We start from the raw sequence: 17,388 nt of genomic DNA, 5'->3' as shown, positions 1-17,388 counted from the left end.
TTTCTTGCCTAGACAAGTGTCACCGTGAGATCTTCCAGTCACAGATGTCTCCAAGCCCAGGCTTCTGATGCCTCCAACTCCCAGAAGGAGAGGTATCACTTCCGGGATCCCTGAATGGGCCAAGCCTGGTTTGCTCCCCGTTCCTCCCCAGCCAGAAGGCTCAAGCTGCCTAGACCCCTGTCTCGCCGGTGTTCAGGAGGCTTGAGCTCCCGGACAATTACTTCCTACCCTCTTCCACCATCAGCCGAGCTGATGGTGAAAAAGGCAGAGCACACTTTTTCCAAGACTTCGCAGAACAGGTCAGAGGAACAAGATACATTGACACGATACCAGAGACAGAGAAAATGCTGGACAGCTTTCTGAGCGGAGGGGCTCAACACAATCTTAAGGGCATACTGTAGAGATCTAGGAGCAACAAAATGTCTCTATATTTCCTCAAGGACTGTATAGGGTTCACACGTGATTCCAAGTTTGTATGACAGAAAGGACCCCCACGTCCTAATCCAATGACTCACAGCTAAAGAATATTAAAAAACAAACAGACATACAAACGCTACCCCCCATAAACCACCACCAACCTTATTCATGGGACATGGAGTAACTCACGTAGGCCTGCTAAAAGGATCCAGAACTGTGTTGTCACACACATGCACTAGGAGAGAAAAGGACAGAATGCAGGAGGGACAGCAGCCTCAGTAGGGGAAGAGGCTGGCATCGAACACCCAGGAGGAATCTAAATGCTGAGAACACCTGCGGGCACAGGGCAGTGTATGGAGAAATAGCCGATAGGCCTCTCTGTGTTTGGGAAGGTGTCAAACTTACGGATGGGACACCCGCAGGGCTGCCTCTGACAGCGGCTAAGCGGTAACAATGGGTCCGGGGAGGCTCTTCTGTGTACCCTTGACCTTAACCCAGGGCCCCAACAATAGGAAACCAATGGCATTGGAACAGAAGATGGCTCACCTGTTTTAGGAAGAGGGTAACTAATATTAAACAAATCTTCCAGAAAAGAGAAGATAGGACCTGTGATGTTCAAAGCAAAGGCTGCATTTCCATTTGCGATGGCATCTTTCCGGGCCCAGATGCGTATCTAAATCAAAAACAATTAAGCAGTGATTAGGGAAAGCGGTAATGAACTTTGGAAAGAGGCAGCCTCCATGGGCTAATTTTCTGATGCTCTCGAGTCAAAGACTTACCTTTCCAGAAGAAGCTACACGACAAAATGTTGACAGTTGACGAATCCTGAACAGCATGGAGGTTAAGGGTGCTGACCCCGTGCAGTCAAAAATCTGCATATAACTGTAACTTGTGACTCCCCAAAAACCTAACTGCTAACAGCCTACTGTTGACGGGAAGGCTTTACCGATAACGTAAACAGTAGATTAATGCATATTTTATATATGTATCATATATTGTAAACTTACAATAAAGTAAGGTAGTAAAAAGAAAAAGCGAATGTTATTTTAAAAAATCATGAGGAAGTTGGGGTGCCTGGGTGGCTCAGTTGGTTAAGCATCCAACTTCAGCTAAGGTCATGATCTCACAGTTCGTGAGTTCAAGGCCCATGTTGGGCTCTGTGCTGACAACTCGGAGCCTGGAGCCTGATTCGGATTCTGTGTGCATCTTTCTCTCTGCCCCTCCCCCGCTTGCGCTCTGTCAAAAATAAATAAGTGCTAAAAAAAAAAAAATTTTTTTTTTAATCTGTGTATACATGGACCCACTCAGTTCAAATTTGTGTTCTTCAAGGTCAGCTGTAAATGTGTACATGCTCTGGAGAAAGTCCAGAAGGCTAGTCACTAAGATGTGAGCTGTGATTCTCTGGAAAGGGTGTTATTCAGTCGTGTTTTGTTTTGTTTTGTTTTTCACAATAACATGTGTAACTTTTGGAATTCAGAAATAATCTCTGGGATGGTATCTACCCCCACAGAAAATGTAGACTCTATCTTAGAGTAAGAGGGTATCTCAGACCCTTGCTTCCCTTTTTAGGACATGTTTCCAATGTTCCAAAACAGAACTGTGCAGTTAGCAGGGCTCACACAATACGGTACATTATGAAACACACCTGAGTTGTGCAAATTTAAAACGGTTTGTTAATGTTTTCGATGCTAAGATCATTAACAGTGCGTGATCTTGTTTTCAAAGTTTTTCAATAAGGTTAATTCCCCTAATTTAAAGAAGTGCATCACAAGTCTTATGATTTTACAGTTGTTGAACAAGGGAATTCTAGTCTGTTTATGACCCCTTCCTCTGTAGCAGGTAAAGAGAAAGCCTTGCCACGTTCTGTTAGGTTAATGTAACTGTGTTGTTGTTTGGGGACTCGGGAATTTATTTGCGCGACTCGGTGGCTAATTTGCTCTTGTTATACTGTTCGTTATTAGTTTAATATGAAATCACTTTCTATCCCACACCACCACCATCGGAGCACTTTTTAATGGAGTCGCTAACATTCATGCCGCAGAACGTGTGTGAAATTCAGTAACCTTGTTACAAAAGTTAGCAATGAGGGTGTGAGGGCAATTGTCCTGATGTGAACACAGTCGCTTTGAGAAAGGGCTCTCTGCAAAACATTAGAGAGAATGCTAGGAAAATGAGAAGCAGAGCGACGATATTTGCAGATGGCTGCAGCCCAAGAACACATCCACCTTAACTTCACTTTTATTTCTGCTGGAAAACTTGTCTTGAATTATGTGAACATTGCATTACGTGAGGTCTTCAGGAATGTTCCCCTTTCACAAAATGCAACCACCTGTTTTTGAGGCCTCCTACCTCGTTCTCCTCGGCCTCCCCCATGCTGCAGAGCAGAGGCCTCCTTATCTCGGAAGGAGGCCCCAGGATTCAGCCCTGCCCCTGTGCTACACCTACCCACCTTCCCCCCGCCCCCCTCATTTCTAACTCCAGAGGCAAGGGGAAGATTGCTGAACCAAAGCCTAAGCTACCGAGTGGAAAGAATAGTCCCCACTCCCCACATTCAAGATGTGTGCATTTCCACTGTAACCTATGGGAAAATAATCAAGCCTTTGTATATTTAACTCAACGTTTCCAAAGCCCCTCTCATAAACTACCATTTTATAAGCCAAAGGGGAGGCAAAGGATGGAGATTTCAAGCTGTGTGGGAAGGGGCAGGGAGCCCCCAGCAAGGCCGCCAGGAGCACAAAATAGTGAGGAACACTTTGGAGATGCGGCCACAAAGTTCTTTCAACACCACGGCTAGTCCACCAGTGTATTCTTGTGGTTCTCCATGAACACAGTGGACCTTACCGCCTGAGAGAGGAGTCCCTTTACACATGCCTGTGCGTGCTAAGCTCTGTTCAAAGTATGTGATTTTCAGGTGGCTCAGTCGGTTGGGCGTCTAACTTCAGCTCAGGTCATGATCTCACGGTTCATGGGTTCAAGCCCTGCGTGGGGCTGTGTGCTGACAGCTCAGAGCCTGGAGCCTGCTTCAGATTCTGTGTTTCCCTCTCTCTCTGTCCCTCCCCCACTCATCCTCCCCTCTCTCTCTCTCTCTGTCTCTCTCAAAAATAAATAAACTTAATATTTATAATATACATATATATATGATTTCCATCCTTAGTTACATTTCCACGTTTATCTTGATGTCAACAAGGATTAACCGCATTTTCAATTTTACTAAATTTTTATCTCTTACTTAATAAGCAACTCTTCATATACTCTGGACACTATTCCAAGAGTACATTCTGGCTCCCCTGTAGACTATGGTGGACTCCTTCCCTTTGCAGAGCTGAGCCATCGCCAAATGCAGCATTCCGCTGATAAATTCATCCCGAATTTCAATTTTCTGGCTAAGAACATGACCTTCTCAGGCATGTTCCATTTCCTCTCTGCTTCCAACGGCAGCTGGTTTTCTTTTCGGGGCTGTCCTTCACCAAGAAACAGACCTGTCCCTTTTGTGAGACGCGGTTGCAGTATGGCAGCATTGAGACGGCAAGCCACTTGAGATGTGGGTACTGACACACCACCTCGGGTCGCTCGTGAGCTCCGGGGCTCGGCTCCTTCATGCCAGGCACAAAGCACGCGCTTGTAAATAGTGCCCAAGGGGGCTCCTGGGTGGCTCCGTTGGTTAGGCGTCCGACTTCGGCTCAGGTCATGATCTCACAGTTTGTGAGTTCGAGCCCTGTGTCGGGCTCTGTGCTGACAGCTCAGAGCCTGGAGCCTGTTTTGGATTCTGTGTCTCTGTCTCTCTCTACTCCTCCCCTGCTCACACTGTCTCTCTCTCTCTCTCTCTCTCTCTCTCTCTCTCTCTCTCTCAAAAATAAATAAACATTAAGAAAGATTAAAACACTAAATCGTGCCCAAAATTTCTGGCTGTGCTTGACGTGGCCTGTGTTCCATCTGTGGATATCAATGGTCTACCAGTGATTCTTGAGGCTGGAGCCAACAGTTGAGGAAGAGAAGCTGTGGTCTCCGTCTAACACGGTGTTATTAATGCATCCTCCAGAGGAGCAGCTCTGGGTGATTCTCCCCCTGGCGACAGACTTGGCTCATGCACAGCTTTGTTATCTCCACAAGTCAGTGGGACAAGCCTGGAAGATCTGGGGCGGGCCCAGGAGAGAGTCTCAGATGGGACTGTGGGGGCCTGATTTTCCTCAGCTCTGTGGAGTCCATCTGGCAAGCAAGATCCCGGCCTACGGAATCGGCCTTCCCTCCACACTGCAGAAGAGGCAGTGAACCAGCATGTAAAGCACTTGTCACAGCAGCCCTGACATTTTCCTAAAGAATTATTATTTTTTGAAGTTTATTTATTTATTTAAGTTGAAGGGGGGGCAGAGAGAGGCGGTGGGGGGGGGGGGGAGAGAGGGGATCCCAAGCAGGCTCCATGCTGCCAGCACGGAGCCCAGCGTGGGGCTCAAACACGCGAACCATGAGATCGCGACCTGGGCTGAGATCAAGAGTCAGACGTGTACCCGACTGAGCCACCCAGGCGCCCCATTCCGAGAGGATTATTATGTGATGAGGCTGTAACTGGGTGAAAACTGGGTATTTCAGGACAGAGCGCCCACGTCGTACAACTGTGGGGAGGCGCTGGGTGTCTCAGAGTTGAGGAATCCAGCAGGGCTCCTTCTCGATGGGGCGATACCTACCTACAGGTATCCGTCCTGCAGGCACTCCATCTGCCATTACAGTTGTTCCCAGCTGGTGTCCCTTCTGGTCGGTTGGTGCCCAGACTGCCGGACACTTGGATTATCACCCCCGCTTCATGAATGGCATTGGCTACACAACAGGTAAACCTGAGCTTCGAGGTGCTAGTTTGGCAGCTCCCCGGTCTTCTGAAAGGTGCCAACAGCCCGGGAAGAGGGGGCCCAGAACCTACCTTGAGTGCAGCCTTTCCACAGAGCCAAAAGGGAGAATGGTGGCGTCCCATCTGCAAAGCCACCCTAAGGGTGTCAACGGGGCTTGGAAAAAGTCAGAGGGGCCACCAGGAGGTGACGATGAGAAATGTAGGCATAACCCCTGGATGCAGAGACAATGGATGAACCACCTGTGGCCAGTATGAAGGCACCCTTACCTGCAGAATCTTCCTCACTCACCTCTTGGCCCCTTTCAGTTCTGCTGACGTGGTCATAGTCACATATGGCCAACGCGACTAAGTAAGTTGGCATGTGGGGAGTGGTGGAAAAGGTGGTAACGGTCCACACGCTTCCATTCACGTCTCTTTTTTCAGACTGACCTACGGAAATTGGTTTTAGTCCAAATCACTGTTAAACCTAAGCAGTAATAGCTACCTTTGAAACAATGTGTGGAGTCGACTGTCACCCATAGTCTAGCAGTGTGGATTTCTGCACCCCTAAGCCTGTCAAAACCACATTAAGTGAAATAAGTCAGGGAAAGACAAACACCATACAATTTCACTGACATGTGAAATCTAAAAGGCAAAACACATGAACAACAACAACAAAAAAGCACAGACTCAGGAATACAGAGAATAAAATGGTGATTGCCAATGGGGAGGGGGCTAGGGAGATGAGCAAAATGGGTAAAAGAGATTAAGAGCTACAAACTTCTAGGTTATAAAACCAATTCCATGGGGAAAGAATGTACAGCATAGAGAAGTCTGTCATTAACAGTCCTAACTTTAGGGGCGCCTGGGTGGCTCAGTCGGTTGAGCGTCCGACTTGGGCTTAGGTCATGATCTCGCGGTCTGTGAGTTCAAGCCCCGCGTCGGGCTCTGTGCTGACAGCTCAGAGCCTGGAGCCTGCTTTAGATTCTGTGTCTCCCCCCACCCCAACCCTCCCCTGAATGTATGTTTGTTTCTCTCTCTCTCTCTCTCTCTCTCTCAAAAATAAAGATTAAAAAAATAAAAGTCCTAACTTTGTATGGTGAGCATTGCATAATATTACATAATTGTTGAATCACTATGGTATACACCTGCAACCAATGTAATCTTGTACGTCAACTGTACTTCAATTAAAAACAAACAATGGGCACCTGGGTGGCTCAGTAGGTTAAGCATCTGACTCTTGATTTCATCTCAAGTCACGATCTCATGGTTAGTGAGATCGAGCTCTACATCTGGCTCTGTGCTGATCGGGTGGAGCCTGCTTGGGATTCTCTTCTCTCTCTCTCTGCCCTTGCCCCACTTGTGCTCTCTGTCTCTCTCTCTCTCTCTCAAAATAAATAAATAGACATTTAAAAACAAACCACATTAGGAAGGTCTAAGGACAGCCTCTTTGCTCCGAATCAGTATCTTGAATAACACGGTCTTGACTGTGGACCTAATCCATGGGCACCTCAAGTGACGCCCACCACCCATCTCTCATCTTTTCCATCTACTTCTACTGTTTCATTGACCAGGCCACCTCTCATGATGCTTAATCTAGAGCCTATGACAGGTCATGGAAGGATAATTTTGCCATTGCTAGGTTTCAGCGAGATCTTCAGTAGAGGCAAGCTGGGCCTTCAAAGCCGAGGGCAGGTATTTGATGTGAATCAGGCTGGCAAACATTAACAGGGCAGTGGTGGGGACCATGGCAAGTTTGGGGGGGAGGCGTCTGCAGGGGACAGTCTCTCGTGAGCTGTAACTATTGCTGTCACAAAGGAGCTGCAGGCCCTGCGTTGTTAGATCTTCTAAGTTTACAAGGGAGTAAAAATCTTGATGTTTATGAGAAATCTCTGGATTTTTAAAAGTTCAATCAGAAGGAAAAAAAAAATCACGCGAGCCAAATGAAACACATCTGTGTACCAGATTCAGCCTAAGTCCGCGAGCTTATCACTAACGATCAATGTTGAAGCCCAAACTAGTGGGCAGACAGGCTACCAAAGTAGAACGAAATGGTGTCCCCAGATTCCTGTGCAAAAAGAATCAGGACTTGCCTTCTCTAAAATGTGTGTGCTGATACCTACCCCATGTGACTGCTCTCCCTAATTATAATACGCTACCAACACACGGCCTAGAAAAGCCATTGCTATAAAAGCTATTAAAGAGTTAAATACATATGTATGTGCGAGTATACACATATATCTGTAGGTCCATATATATGCACACTATTGTAATTAACATATTCACACATATCATGACAGGAAATCTTACTTACCTAGCTTTGGCATATTGGAAAGGGCCCCATAGCTTGGATGATGAATAATTGTAATATTAAAGGTTGCCTTTAGAGCTGGCTCATCAAAACAAGGAAAAACGCTCCTGGCAAATGTTGGCTCCATTTGAGATGCTAACAGGGCCCTGTAACACATTTGGGGGGGAAAAAACCCTATTTATTTTTATTTCAAGTTAGTGGACACACACACAAAAATATTGAGGGATGATGGCTTGTAATTATATTCAGGAAGGAGCTAGAACATTTCCCCTCATCTTCCGCACTGCCTTCCAGTTAAAACACACACGCTCCCAAGGCTCACCACACCTTGCAATTCTTGTAAGACCTAAAATACAAAAGACCTATTTAATTTTCAACCACAAAATACTATTTACTTCATTACATCATATGCCTTTAAAACCTTCTGCAAACAAAATAGGAACAAATATAGCAAATGTGCAATGGCAGGCTTTTGAGAACCAAGTATTTTTTTAAACTAGGATTTCTTTTTGGGGAACGGACTATTGCTTTCATCTTCCACTAACATGTAAGCAGTGTCTGCTGAAGAATGCATTTTTTTAAACATTTTCTTAAAGTTTATTTATTTATTTTAAGAGAGAGAGAGAGAGCTCAAATTGGGGAAGGGCAGAGAGAGAGAGAGAGAGAGAGAGAGAGAGAGAGAGAGGAGAGAGAATCCCAGGCAGGCTCCAAGCTGTGAGTGCAGAGCCTGATGTGGGGCTCAAATTCACGAACCGTGAGATCATGACCTGAGCTGAAGTCAGATGCTTAAGTGACTGAGCCACCCAGGCACTCCAAGAATGTCCACATTTTTATCTTTTTCTCACATGTTCTTCCGGGTTGAAAACTTAGAAAATGTTTCATTTTGCACCCTCTTAGGGGTAAACAATACAGGTGCATGTCAAGTGGAAAAGATAATTTTTGTTTCCAGGTGAGTAGATTTATCAAATCCCTTCTGCTCCTTCTCCCCATCTCCATGGAAAATTTTTTTAAAAGTGGCATTATCTCACAGTGCACTGGTGATTTATGGGGAATAGTTTAGGGTCAAGAGTGTCCTGAGCAAATGAGGAGATGGTCAGGTTCATTCTGTGTCAATGGGGCCTAAGTCTGACAGGACATGGGGCCTAGCTAACAACTCTCATCAGAATAAACCTGTGGAATCACTAAGACTCAGTCACCTGGGGTGGGGGGTTCCTGAGCGGCTCATTCAGTTAAGCATCTGCCTTTGGCTTAGGTCATGATCTCACAGTGCACTAGTTCGAGACCCACATTGGGCTCTCTGCTGTCAGCATGGAACCCTCTTCAGATCCTCTGTCCCCCTCTCTCCCTGCCCCTCCCCTCCTAGCTCGCTCTCTCTCTCTCTTTCTGAAAGAAAGACAGACAGACTTAGGGACTTGGGAACCTGTTTTGGGAGGACAACTGTGGATGCTAATTCTTTTTTTTCTCCTAAGACCCTGAGACTTAGTGTCCCTGATGCATTTACTCTTACTTCAGGCCCAGCTCTTAGATAAGTAACAGGGGAATTCAACGGGTGCCACGAGAGAGTATGGTCCCTCCGTCACCACCACCCACCTCTGGGATCCCTCCTCTACCACGATAAGGCCTCTATTCACATGAAAATTCACAGGCAACGATCAGCACGTTCAAAAGCCAGCCACAGTCAGCTAACTGGATGTGTTCATCACCTCACCGTGACAAAAGTGAATTTTCAACAAGCCTTCCCTACTTGCAGCTTCCCACTGTACGTTGCTCTTGCTTGCATGGACTGGAAGGTGGCCTGTGAACTCTGATACCAGCCACTTTGTCTGCAGGACTCTGTTCCATCTCCTGCTAGCTGAGTAATCCTGGACAGGTCCCACATTCCTGCCAAGCCTCAGTTTCCCCATCCAGAAAGCAATGGCACTACCAACCTTTTATTGCTGTTTGAGCTTTCACATTATTAGTAGCTGAATGTATCAACAAACCACCTCTGAATTCTGCTATATTCCTTGCAACCTCACAAACTGCTCTCCACGTAGATGAACTATAGAATTCAAGGAGACGGGGCGCCTGGGTGGCTCAGTCAGTTAAGCGTCTGACTTCAGCTCAGGTTATGATCTTGTGGTTCATGAATTCGGGCTCCCCATGGGGCTCTGTGCTGACAGCTCAGAGCCTGGAGCCTGCTTCAGATTCTGTGTTTCCCTCTCTCTCTGCCCTTCTCTCACTTGAGCTCGCTCTCAAAAATAAACATTAAAAAAATTTTAATGTTAATTAATTTATTTTGAGAGAGAGAGAGAGAGTGAGCATGAGTGGTGTAGGGTCAGAGAGAGAGAATCCACACTGTCAGTGCAGAGCCTGATACGGTGCTTGATCTCACGAACCATGAGATCATGACCTGAGCAGAAACCAAGAGCTGGGACACCTAACAAACTAAGCTACCGAGGTGCCCCCCAAAATGGATTCTAACAGGGATAAAGACATCCAACAGAATTGAAAAAGGAGCCCCTGAGGTGACCATGATTGAGTCATCTAGGGTTGGGAGAAACAGCCCCCTTGGAAGTTCATGCCTCGTCTCCATGAGGCCTGTGAGCTCCCTGGAATTGTAGGTCATTTTGTACTAATGGTAATAAATTAGCCTGAAAAAGTATAATGTAGAGTGAAAAAGCACAGCCAATTTTATAAAACGTGCTTATCCATCTGGAAAGCCACCACATGCCTATTGTTTTTGTAATAGAAACTATAAAACATAAAGCTTGGTAACATCTCCACTACCATGACCTCACAAAGCATAGGCCTCTCAAGGAAGCTACAAGGTCAGGAGAGAAAATCAGACTCTTCAAGGAAGTGGGAAAGTTTTAACCTTCTCAAAGGGGACTACAGGTTCAAAAAGGCTAAGAGACATCAGCGCAGAGAGTCACCACTTGAAGCAAATAGCAAGCAAGTGCCTTCCTATTCCATGATTCAGGCCTCTTGAGAGGTGAAATAGAAGAAACTCTTGGATTTTACTCAACTATTTCCCTCCCTGGTTTTATACAAACAAACAAAAAGGGAAAAAAGTCCCTACAACACACAGCCCTTCTGGCTCACAGTCCTAACTACAAAGGTCAGGGCCAGCCAGAAACACACACGATCTGGTTATGCCACATCTGGGAACTCAACACTGGTATTTATTTCCCTTCTCTCTCTCCCTCCCTCCCTCTCTCTCTCTCTCTCTCTGCTTTGGATTCAAGCAACCCTGTAAAGATATCTTGACCTCAGAAAATAGAACCATCCACCCTCTGTTCCCTTCAAACCTCGCCGAAACATGCTATTATGGTGCCTGACAAGTCTGGGTTTAGCGCGGTCAGTTGGTGAGGGAGTTAATTTGGGACAATTTGTCCCGTAGCGGCTCAGTATTGCAAAGCCACTCTCCTGCCCTCTTGTGTGGCCAGGGAATCATGGGCTCACAACTTTCTTGTGCTAGAAGAGGGCTTAGGGGTCAAGACCACATGATATCCTTTGGGATCCATCTACTGCCATATAAAAAATATCCACTCATTCATTCCAAATCATTGTATGAACTCTGCCTACAGCTCTAGCTAACAAGTGCTACATGACATAACTGGTCAAGGGTTAAATAAGACCGGAAAGCCTCTCTCCCCAAGTTGTTTTTACACAACAACACCCTCAGAAATCAAAATGTTTTAGTAAAGACGGATATTACACCACTGGACTGTGGTTCAAGGATTGGCCCATGAATCATGTTGGTTTATTACTTGTATCATAGGATCTTAAAGCTGAAGTTTCCACCAGGCAACAAAACACAATAGATGTGAAATCCCAGAGAGAGGTGCCAAACCACCTTATGGAAGTTTTCGGAGTAGATGGCCTTGAGAACCTGGGGCCCTTCTGGGGCCTCTGGGCTCCACCAAAAACATATGGAAGGAAGGTCAGGCAACGGAGGCCAGAGAGGAGAGGAGAGATTTCTAGGTGGGGGGGAGGAGGTGGTGCGGGTTAGCCAAGCTTCTTGATCTCAGCATGCTGGGAGGAGGGAAACCCCCAAACTGGGGTGAGCCATGAGGGAGAAGATCCCTCAGAGAGCAGAAGCAGAGAGACTCAGAGCCTGGTACCCAGCTTACTGCTGGGAAAGCCGAAATTGACTCCGGTCGGAGTTGAACTCCCACCAGTGGGAATGTAAAAGGCAAAAGGAAAGGCGTTGGAGGCGGAACCAGAAGAATACTCTTGCCTTGGGACCCATGTGAGCCCCAGGCCAGGGATTAGGAGTGTTCCTTGGAACAGCTGTGGGCCCTGAGACACGGACTGAGCCAGGACGGGGACTGACTTGGGTTCTGTCCAACAGGGCCCACCTGCATGAAACTAGAAGAGCTTGGAGATGCACTCCTCCATGTCTAGGGGCTGAGGAAGGAGTCACTAATGACCACCAGAATGGAGAACTAGAGGCATCATTCTGCAGGGTCAAGAACATTGTAGTAGAAAGGGAAACAGTGAGAAAATGACATCTCAAGGGAAAAAAGGTATGTGCTAGGCCAGAGTCAGGCCAAACAGCAAGAGTGCTGGCTCAGGTGAGAACTGCCCTACGTGTCACCTCTCCATGTCTCCCCCAGACCCACCGGACCTGGTCGGGGTGTAGAAGCAGCTCTCAAGGTAAAGGGCGGGGGGGGTGGGGCTAGAACCCTGAGGTGGAGAAAGGGAAGGAAGCACCACTACCCCTGACCAACTGCAGGCTTCTAACCTGAAAGCCCACCCAAGCTTGGGGGAGTGAGGGTGGAGGGAGAGAAAGGGAGATTTAACAGCTAACTCAGTTCAAAGCTTTTAAAAGCTTTGACACAGGACTGGATGCTCAAATTTTTGCATCTGGACAGTGTTTGTGACTTAGGGAATGTAGCTCATCTGTCACCTAAGAATGAGCAGTAAATTATGGGGCTGTTAGAGTATTTAAGCAGGAGCAGGAAAGATGATCTCTGAGACGAAATTGTAAAAGCACAGTGGGAGAAACACAGTCGCATTTTTACTGAACTGGGAGGTGTGCCTTTTCGATAGGCTGGTTACACTTGTTTGCAAAAGATACAGGATCTGAATCTTTGATGAGCAAAACCATCTCCCGGAGAAGACAGCTGGGCCCCGTGAGACATGCGGGCTCAACACCTCTATAGGATAATGAAATGACCTCTTTTATCTGTGACACCAGTGAGATCATGTGCTCGGTATTTGAGTTCACTGACCTTGTTTGGATACTTTCAAATTCTTTCCTAATATTGCTCAAATTTCTCTCTTGTGTGTCATTCTCTGAGGCTGGTGCCAGATTTCCTAGCATAAACAGCAACTGGAAGGACGTCTTTTCCAGTTCTCTGTTCATTCTTTCTACACCTGCACATGCTGATGGATTTTAATCACGCGGTTCTCCCCTTAACGGGTCCCAGATAAAAATCCTAATTTTCTCCAGCCATTTCACACTAGTGAGCCGCCCTCATCTCTTAATCTCTTAATTTTCCTACTCTCATTCCCCTGAATACCTCCCTGTTCTACCTTATATTTTATACAGGACATGGCATGATTGGAAATGCAACAAGTATTCTTTTTTTAAAATTTTTTTTGCAACGTTTTTATTTATTTTTGGGACAGAGAGAGACAGAGCATGAACGGGGGAGGGTCAGAGAGAGAGGGAGACACAGAATCGGAAACAGGCTCCAGGCTCTGAGCCATCAGCCCAAAGCCTGACGCGGGGCTCGAACTCACGGACCGCGATATCGTGACCTGGCTGAAGTCGGACGCTTAACCGACTGCGCCACCCAGGTGCCCCTCAACAAGTATTCTTAAAGGACACTTTGAACAACAATGGGATTACAAATTCTTTCTTTCACTGAATTTCCAAAGTGGAAGAGACCTTGGAGAGTCCCATCTCAATTTATAGATGTGGAAGCTGGCACCCCGGGAATTTATATAACTGGTTAGACAACTAGGAAGTGGCAGGGGTCGGGGGTAGTACCAGAACGAAGGCTCCAGCTTCCCAGCCTGGGGTCCTTTCCAGCTAGCTCCCTCTCCTGGGATCCTTTTAGGTGCTTTGTAGAACATCATGTAATAGAAACTATGAGCAGACCAAGATATCATGAGGAAGAACTGAGGATTAACTTTATACTTAATAACATTACCAAATCTAGAGATGATGAGACTTCTATAGTACCACAGGCTAGAATTAGCCTTCTGCTGAAAACAACTAAAAACTCTTATGAAATATATGAAACAACTGTTTTCAGACATTAGGTAACAGGAAGCACTGGACTGTGATTTCCAAGAGAAGAGAAACAAAAGATGTGAACTCTATAATCACCTCGCCTACCTGGATGTAATTTCTCAACTGCAGCACAAGGAAAGGGAACGAAAACAGAGTGCAGCGGTCTCGTTGAATTGAGGAGACTATGACTGATGCTCAGGGAGACCTAGATAGCTAGAATCTTCAGGGCAGAAATCCAAAAATCTGCACAGAGTCCATATAACCCCTCCTCACCCCGAGCCTTTGGTCAAATATTAACCTGTACTTTAAGAGGTCAAGCAAAGAAAGAACAGCTACCATGAAGAGGAAAGGTGAACAATTCCTGAAGCTCACACAATGCTAGGAATTGTTCCAATTCCCACAAGCCAGAGTACAGAAATTGCTAGAATAAATGGATTTTCAACAGAGACCAGGAAGGTAATGCCTGAGCAGTGAACTAAAGTAGCCTTGGGGTAAAAGCAACTTTAATTTTTTTTTTAATTTATTTATTTATCTTGGTGGGGGGGAAGTGAAAGTCAGGGAGGAGCAGAGAGAGAGGGAGAGAGAGAATCCCAAGCAGGCTCCAACTGCCAGCATGGACCCCAACACGGGGCTTGAACCCACAAGCCATGAGATCATGACCTGAGCCAAAATCAAGAGTCAGATGCTTAACCAACTGATCCACCTATGTGCCCCTTTAGTGACTTTAGATGACTTTAGATCCATTCTCAAAGAACTTAAACACAAGACATGGGGGATCAAACAAGGATCAAGGTCACCAAATAACTTGTATACCTATCCAAAAAAGACCAGCATTCATTAAAGCAATGTAACAAAATGTGGCATTGAGCAACATAAACTTTGAAATGTCAGGCACGCAATAAAAAATGAGAAAATGCCCAAATGTTTGGAAACTAAATAGCACAGTTCTACATAACCCATGATTCAAAGAAGAAATCAAAAGGGAAATTACAAAGGATGTGGAACTGGATGAAAATTTTAAAAGCAACATGACAATATTGGTGGCATGCCACTAATGCAGTAGTTACTGGAAATTTTATAGCACTAAATATTTATGTTAGAGAAGAAAAAAAATACCTTAAATCACTTACCTTGCACCCACCTTAAGAAAATAGAAAAAGAAAAGGAAGCCCAAAGTAAGAAGAAAGGAAATAATAAAGAATAATACATAAAGCATTGCAGTGAAAAACAAAAAAACAGTAGAGTAAATCATTGAAACAGATTAACAAAGTAGATAAATCTCAAGGCACACTGATCAAACTTATTGTCTGTCAGAAGTGGAAGAGACATTGGAGAACCCCATCCTTTTACCTTACAAAAAGCTGAACACCCCGGAGTGTATGCCACTGGTTAGACAACTAGTAAGTGGCAGAGGTGATTTCACAACCAGGGCTTCAGCTCCCAAAAGAGAGAAGACACAAATGACCAATGTCAGGGGTGAGAGAAGTGACATCACTACAGATTCTACAGATATTAAAATAATAAAGGAATATTTTGAACATTAATTATACTTAAATTTGACAACTTTGACTAAATGGGCAAATTCCTTGAAAGACCCAAACAACCAAAGCTTGCTCATGAGGAAATAGATAATCTGAATAGCCCTCTATTCATTAAAAAAATTTAATTTGTAGTTTAAAACCATCCCACAAAAACAAACAAACAAAAAAACCCTCGAGGCCCAGGTGGCTTCATTAGTGAAATTCAACCAAAAATTTAAGCAATAATCAATGCCAATTCCATATAAATTCTTCCCCCAAAATCAAAGAAACTTCTAAATGTATTCTTTGAAGGCAGCGTTACTCTGATACCAAAACAAGACAAAGAAAAAGAAACCCCATGAACAGGGATGCAAAAATTAAAACCAAAATTTTAGTAAATCAAATGCAACAAAATATAAAAAGGATAATACATCAAAACCAAGTAGTATATATCTTGCAAATGCAATGTTAATTTATCATTAGAAAATCAAGTAATGTAATTTGCCATATTAACAGGCTAAAAAAAGAAGAACCATATGATCATCTCAATAGATGCAGATAAAGCATTTGACAAAATCTGGCATCCAATCTGATAAAAACTCTCAGAAAACTAGAAACAGAAGGGAACTTCCTCAATCTGATACAGGGAATCTATAAAGAGAAGACGATGAAGAAGGAAGAGGAAGAGGAAGAGGAAGAGGAGGAGGAGGAGGAGGAGGAGGAGGAGAGGAAGTGGAAGAAGAAGAGAAAAGAAAAACTACAGGAAAAAATCATACTTAGCAGTGCAAGACTGAATGCTTTCAGCTTATGATAAGGAACAAAACAAGGATATTTGTACTTAACTACTTTTATCCAACATTGTATTGAGGCTCTAACCATGGAAGTAAAGCAGGGGAAAGACATAAAAGGCACTTAAAGTAACCAAAAAGTAAAACTCTCTTTATTCAAGACTATATAATCACTGATACAGAAAATTTAATGGAATTCTCAGTTTAGCTAAGCTACTCCATGGTATTGCTGCTTTGGCATCCATATTGTTTGGCCAAGCAGCCTTTAGGGGCCTTAACCTGACATTAGCCTCATACAACTACATGCTCTAGACAACAGCCTGCAGAGTCACAGGTAAATACAAGCTCCTGATGTGACTCCTGATACACCTTGTGATAAAGCCTTCCCCACCTGCAGAGCCATCCCTGCAAAGCTTAACAAAATCTCACTCTTTTTCAGTTGAATTACACAATCTGGCCATGGACTAAGAACCCCAAAGCACTCTGGCCATGAACCCTAATAAAGGCAGGCGCCCCAGCTCCTGGTGTTCTACCTATATCTTGCCTTGATCTCCCCATGTGACCCCTCAAGGTGTGCCATGTACTTCCTCCAGAGCCTAGGAATAATAAACTTCTCCATTTCAATTCCTTTGCGGTCTTTTGTTGAACCTTGGCTCACTATCTAACACCCCAAGGCTATGTAACATGTTAATTTAACAAAGTCAAAACAGGAATTAACAAAAAAGCTGCTAAAGCTAAGAAGTGAGTTTAGTAAGGTGACAGCATAGAAAATCAATACACAAAAATTAACTAACAACAAACAATTGGAAATTGGAATTTTTTTAAATACCATTTATAATACGTTTAAAATATAAAATAGGGAAAATTTGATAAGGCATGTGCGAGATATGTACAGTTAAAGCTATAAAACCTTGCCAAGGGACATTAAAGAGGACCACAAATAAATAGGGAGACATATCATATTCATGGGTTAGAAGACTCAATATTTTAAAACTTGAATTCTCCCCCATTGCTTTATAGATTCAGCACAATCTCAACCAAGATTTCAGCAGATGTTTTTGTTGGTAGAAAATGACAAGCTAATTCTAAAATTCATATGAAAACACAAAGGATCTAGAATAGCCTAAACAACTTTTAAAAAGAAAACAAAGTTGGTGATAAATATTATCAGGTTTCGAGATTTATTATAAAGCTTTAGCAATCAAGACACTGTGGAATTGGCATAAAGATATACAAATAAACCAATGATGTAGAAGAGGAAATTCAAAAATACACCCTCCTATATATGGACAATTGATGTTTTA

At 44.4% G+C, this 17,388-nt stretch overlaps 1 protein-coding gene across 7 annotated transcripts in view; it reads right to left on the bottom strand.

The window, feature by feature from the left end:
- LVRN (laeverin) overlaps positions 1-17,388 on the bottom strand; it is a 74,780-nt gene that overhangs the window by 46,597 nt on the left and 10,795 nt on the right. For all 7 annotated transcript variants that reach the window (XM_045057766.1, XM_045057763.1, XM_045057770.1 and 4 more), the window contains exons 2-4: positions 7,551-7,693; positions 5,547-5,686; positions 964-1,090 (exon numbers count right to left, since the gene is read on the bottom strand). In XM_045057766.1, the coding sequence (XP_044913701.1) occupies positions 964-1,090; positions 5,547-5,686; positions 7,551-7,693 (410 nt within the window). The remainder of the gene's footprint in view (positions 1-963; positions 1,091-5,546; positions 5,687-7,550; positions 7,694-17,388) is intronic.

The sequence above is a fragment of the Felis catus genome, chromosome A1 (assembly GCF_018350175.1).
Source record: "Felis catus isolate Fca126 chromosome A1, F.catus_Fca126_mat1.0, whole genome shotgun sequence".
Classification (NCBI taxonomy): Eukaryota; Metazoa; Chordata; class Mammalia; order Carnivora; family Felidae; genus Felis; species Felis catus.
The sequence above is the reverse complement of the archived record's forward strand: the minus strand, read 5'-3'. Positions and strand labels throughout refer to the sequence as shown.